Raw genomic sequence first — 6,378 nt, 5'->3', positions numbered from 1 at the left:
TCCAAAAATTTCGAATTCGGCCGAATTCAAATAGTATTTTCAAATTATGATTCGGCCGAATACGAATCCAAGCCTCATTTTGAAATTAGGATTAGGCCGGATTTAAATCCAAGTCCAAAACGACCGGATTCGTCCAAATCCGAGTCCGAATCTTAATTCGGTTGATCAGTACTTTTAATTCGTAATGAAATATTGATTAAAGTTCTATAAAACTAATACAGCAAAAGCTTTAACATAATAAAAGCATTTTTGTAAGAAAGAATTTTTCCAATGTAACTTACAATAGTATGTAAAAACAATCGATCAGTATATTCAATTAAAGATTAAGTAAAAACTTAATCTAATAATAAACAACGTACAACTTTATTACTGTGATTTAACTATTTATATCATTGTTAAAATTTATTTTAAAAAGCTACAAATATATTCATAAGTTCAGTTACACTTATAGATATATATAAACAAATACTAATGTTGAAGAAGTATTTTAATTTTATATATCTGATTGAAATATCTTGTAAACTAATAACGATGTATGTACTATAAAACTTTATTGGAAAGTTTCTTACTACCGTCAAAGATTTTGTGCAAAGTAATTTTTTTTTTAATTTTGAAAAAAATCTTAAAAATCAGCCAAGATATGTGTTGCAAAACCCTTTCCTCAAAAACTACGGTGGTTGGAAATATTGAGCATTCACAAAACTCGTTATAAAAGTGAAATTGAACTAAAAGTCTATCGAAGCTACAAATGTTTAGTTTATAAAAAAACGTTTACGAAAAAATAGCTTAACACCTGTAATTACTAAAAAGATATTATGTTTATATTGATGTTAATTTTATTTTATTTTTTCAAAAAAAGGAGGTTGAAGTTTATACCGGTGTTTACTTAATCAATGAAGTTTTTAAAAAAATTAATTTATATTATATTTTTATAGTTAAGTTATAGTAACACCACTATATACTATAAAATTTATTTTCAATATTTATTTAACAATTGAATAAAAAAGTTTAAAATTAATAAAACTGATTAAAACCAGTAGAAACAAGCTTATTTAAGTTATAGTTGTTTAAAAAAAGATGAAAAACTTAGTTTATGACTTTTTCTCAGTCATTTTCAAGTTTAGATACCTTACAAAACAAACTTTATATTTTACTATTACTTTACTTTTTTATTGATTTCTATAAGAGAACCTTGGTATAGTTTTCATATTAAACAAAATACCTAAAATGTGAAAATTAACACTTTTGTGCAGAATGGAAAACATTTGAATGTAGTTTATTTACTAAATGGGTATTATTTTAAATAACTTAGTATAGTCCAAGTAGTTTTTACATAGTTTTTTGAGATTAGTAGTTTCTATTTTAAGAAGAAATTTATTATGAAACTACGAAATAAACACTGCTCAAATGCTAATCTGTCTTTTTCTCATTTTTAAGGAAAAATAGTAAAGTCTATTTATTGTTTGAAAATGTTAAGCAGGGACTTAAATCGTAATTAATCAAAGCAAACCAAATTACTAAAAAATTTTAACCTAAGTTATGTTTTTGATAAGCGTGCAACATTTACATGTTCGCAGGCCGCAGAATTTCTTTTCCGCATTCAATTTTTAAAAAACTTACTCGCGGGCCGAAGATGGTTTCAGCGATGATTACGCGGAAATATCGTCTGATTGTTGGTAAGTTTAGACACACACATGTATATATAGAATAATTAGTTTTTTTATAGATTAAAATATAATAACTGAAAACTATGAGAAGGACTTTATTGAAAATAATATAGTAACAAAATTAAAAATAAAACAAAAATATGTTTTTAAACTTCAATTATGTATTGCTATTTAAAACGTTTTTCTTGAAGATTATAGCTTTTTCAAAGTCATCCAATTTTTAAGGTTGTTTGCAAAGTTCCTTTTTCATCAACACAATTGACAATTGTCCAAACTCAACATTGTACCCGCATTTTTCGTAAAACTCCACCACGTCATGTGTGGAGTGCACCACACAGCAATTAAATCCTCTTTTAAATGCCCAGTTCTCAGCGGCCAACAGCATTCTCTTACCAAGCTGTTTTCCTCTGTAATCTTCTGATACTATCACTGAAAATTAAAAACTGTTATTTATTTAAAGTTAATCAGTTTATAAACAGTTGATCCCTATAAAATTAACAAAAGATTATTTAATAGAGATAATAACCTCTAGCGTTCTAACATTTTGAGTTTAAACTAGTTATATATTTTAACTATGCTGCTGTAACTTTAAATTTCATTCACAGTAACACATCAAGTTGACTTACCCAAATCGAACTCAACAGTATAGTTATTTTCAATAAACCTTTCCCAGTGTCTTTCTTCCACATCGTTAAAGTATTTCCAATTTTCGACAAGCACATGTCCCATTATTTTATGAGGAATAACGGAAGTATCCATGTGTGCAAATGAAGTTGGTAGGTCATCACAAGAATTTGCTAACGACTTCATTCTATAGTAATAAAAATATAATTGACTATTGTACGGATAGAAGTGTACTGAACAAATAACTGACTAAACAGTATATTAACAACAGTTTCAAATAATAAATAAGAGTTTCTCGTTTTAGAAAAATACAAATTTATTTTACATGTTAAAAGTATAACACTAAATTAAATTTTATACACAATTATAATTAGAGTAAATAAATATAAATCTAAACAAAATCGTGAACTTGATAGAAACTCACCTATTCCAAATGTATCCAGGAAACTCCATTTCTATCATTCGAAGGCAATCTTCACGAAATTGAGGTTGTAATTTATGAATAGGAACAAGCTCGTATTTGCTTGCATCATTTTTCACTTGCATTATTTTTGTATTATTATCGACTTGGGAAACTTTTTGTTTGATATTAAAATTTTCTATTGAAAGTTTTAATATTTATCTTGTTGCTTTTTTTTTCAAGTTATACAATCAATGCAGACTGTTTGCTGTATATTAAAAACATCAAGACACATGATTCAAAAAACTAGAAGTATTTCTTGGTAACACATCTATAAAAAACAATACTAATAGTTAACTTAATTATTTTAAGCTGACGACTACTTATGTAAAAATTTTTTAAGTGTTATAAAATTACTAGAATTTTACTGTAATACCACTTTAAATGTTTTAATTAAATCCTATGTGTTATAATATTTTGTTTTTTATATCAATTTCATATCTCATAAAAATTTTTTGTTTTAAAAACAAACATGTGTTCAGATACTAGGTTTGTCAACTTTTTTGATTGCTTTGGACTAAGTAATTTTACAATTAACCTTAAGTTTGAAAATCTTAATTATTATTTAAGACCAATACAACATTCAACTTCGCTAATTCAAATCTAGGCAATAATATTTGGCAACTAAATTGGCAACTATATCATCATGTGTTTAACATAAAAAAGATTACATTTAAAATATTAACTTATATTTTCAAATCCGTTTTAAGTAGCTTGATTACGTAGAATTTAAAATGTTATTGTTGTTCTTTCTAACAAGCATGTTATGTTAAAAAAAAACTTTCGTATGTTAAATAAGTTAGATTTAAAGATGGTAATGAACTAAATATCGGATATTTAAATTACCATTTTATTAACTAACTTCTCGTTTCGTAGTTATTACTTTAATTAGAGCTTAGTTCTTCTTTAAAAGTTTCTTCGTAGTTTATTATATCAATACTGTATTTTAAAGAATTACATAAGCTTACAATAAAATATGGGTGACATAAAATACATAAAATAAAAATTTTTGGTTATTGATTGTGATTAAATTATAACATAAGTTTTTATATACAAGTAGTTTTAAAACATAATATTTAGTTACATATATATATATATATGTTTAGATATATAACATAAATAAAACTAAAACATTTTCTAAGAGAAAACGTTGGATTTTTTTTAATGAATTTCTAAACGTAGTCATGTGTTAAAATTATTCAAACTAAAACTCTTTTTAAATAAAATATACAATAACAGTTACCTACATACTGCTGTACTGTACTTTAACACATATATAACAATTTTTAGATAAGTTTTATTAACAAACTTTTTACTTAAAGTAAATTAAAGTATTTAAACTATTACGTCAATTTTTTTTAATGTGCATTTGTTTTAGTTGTGTTTGGGTGTCACTAATTTTTTGTAACGTAATTGTTTACACACTTACTGACTTATCAAAGAGTTTCAAGTTTTGAAAAACAAACTTTTATTTATAAAAAGTTAGCTCGATCTACAACAAGTTTTTGTTCGTCCTGAAAAACATTCAACCACTTAAGAGCTTCTAAAATCTAATTGGTACGTCTTGTAGACATATAAAAATAAGTCTTGTAGACATATTGTTTAAATAAGCGAAGCGAATTTATATCGTCTTGTAGACATATAAAAAAGCTTCTTTTAAAACACAACAAATTTTGAAGCATTTTATAGTCAATTAACTGTTGTTTTCGTTAATTTTAGTTGTTTAATTAGTTAGAAGGTAGATCGATTTTTGTACTGAATATTTGTAATGTACAATATTACGTCATACTGTTTTTTGTTTTTGTGCATAACTTTTGTATCTTTGTTTAGTACAGTGCTTTGTATTTTGAATTTAACTGGCTGATGATCAAAGCTTTATGAAAAATTAAAGCTTTGTGAAACATATGTTCCAGAATTTTTAAAATCGCCATTTGAATAAATTATATATATATATATATATATATTAATGATCAACGAAAGTGCCTTTGATTAAAAAATAATATAAAAGTATTTAAAACACTTTAAAACTATTTTTTTTTAAACATTAACATAAAAAGTTTCTTTGATACTTTTATTTTAAAAATCTTTTAATACCAATTTATAAGTATAATTAAGGAACGTTTTTATTTGAAGTATCATTTGAAGCATTTATTAACTGTCTAAATTTTTATACATTCACATGCTTTTTAACCACGATGTTTAAACTGTTATATAAAAACTTGAAAAGTTTTCTTTAAAAGTTTGGTTAGTGTTTTCAATATTTTATATTTCTTTTGACCGTCCTACTTTAATATATAAAAGTATACCAACATGCTCGAATGAACTTCTGTATGTAAGTATATACATAGTACTAAACATTACTAAGAAAACTATCTGTTAAATATAGCAACACGTTATTTTAAAACACAAAGTTTGTAATACTGTAAAAAAAATAAATCAATGTTTTATTAAAATATAGTTTTAAAACACTTAAATGATTTATTTATAATCAGGTATTAAATATAGTAACAGTTTATAAGAACGAAAATTCGTTTCATGAACCAAAAAGATTACTAAACAAACTGTTAAGCATTTTTGACAAAATACAATTTAAGTTTCTTTAAAAAAATGTTCTAAAAAAAACTTACTTGAAAATATAAAACGACTAAGTTTTATTAATGATTAAAAACTAATAAGCTTAGTATACACAAATAAATATCAACGTTTCAGTAAAATTAAAAAGTGCAACAATAATGTTTCTTTAGACTATTAACTTCTGTTAGTTATCAATCTATATATTTAAAACTGAAACATTAAACATTAAATCAAACTTTTCATATCAAAAGTAAGTTAAAATAAAATATCAGAAAAAACCGTAACTGATGTATTTGATGACATATTAAACTTAAAGAAAGAGCATCTGTAAAAATTGTAAAATTTGCATTAAAAGCTACAGATTAAAAATTTTTGAAGTGCCCAAAACAAAAAAAGTATTTTCAAAGATTAATTTCACCAACGCAGTCGGTTTCAACATTGGCACATGTTTTTTTAAGTAGTTGACAAGACCTTAAAAAACATTAAAACTTATAAGTGTATAAACATTTAAATGCTAAATATTAGAATTTTTTTGTCTAAATAAACTTAAAAAATCAAATGTAATGTCAGTTAGTTAAAACAAAAATTAAGATATAAAACCTGTCAGTTATTTATAAATGAATTGCTTATAATAAAAAGAACAACAGTAATGTAAAAAATTATTAAGTAATTAATGATAAACTTGTCAACTGGAGATAAATGTTGATAATATTTAATAGGTAATGATAAGGTAAAAAAATATAACAGTACAAATAATAAACAAAAACTTCGGCTAAAGTCTGAAGAAACCTAAACTTTTGTGAGACAAGCCTCGAGACAAGTTTAACAAAAGTGCTAATCATGCCAATTCGATCATCAGACCACAAGTCTCGGTAGACTGAGACCGAATTCAGTCTACCGAGGTCTGATGGTCGATTTGGTATGGTCAATTCTTTTGTTTAAATTAAAATTGTAACAGACTAGTTAATCTCATTATAGATAAAGATAATTTTACAAAAATGTTATAAGAAAATAATAATAGACCTGTCAGTACGCTATAGATAGTGACAATAT

General features: G+C 24.5%; 1 protein-coding gene across 1 annotated transcript; it reads right to left on the bottom strand.

Moving 5' to 3' along the window:
- Positions 1–1,887: 1,887 nt before the first annotated feature.
- Positions 1,888–2,837, bottom strand: LOC145850049 (N-alpha-acetyltransferase 80-like). The gene is made up of 3 exons (XM_082955193.1): positions 2,716–2,837; positions 2,294–2,478; positions 1,888–2,096 (listed from the first exon to the last, which is right to left on the bottom strand). Exons 1-3 carry the CDS (start codon positions 2,835–2,837, stop codon positions 1,888–1,890), a joined length of 516 nt encoding a protein of 171 aa, XP_082811319.1.
- Between the last annotated feature and the right edge of the window lie 3,541 nt (positions 2,838–6,378).

This window comes from Thalia democratica, chromosome 2 (genome assembly GCF_965202585.1).
Source record: "Thalia democratica chromosome 2, ktThaDemo2.hap1.1, whole genome shotgun sequence".
Taxonomy (NCBI): Eukaryota; Metazoa; Chordata; class Thaliacea; order Salpida; family Salpidae; genus Thalia; species Thalia democratica.
This window is presented reverse-complemented; position numbering and strand designations above follow the sequence as displayed.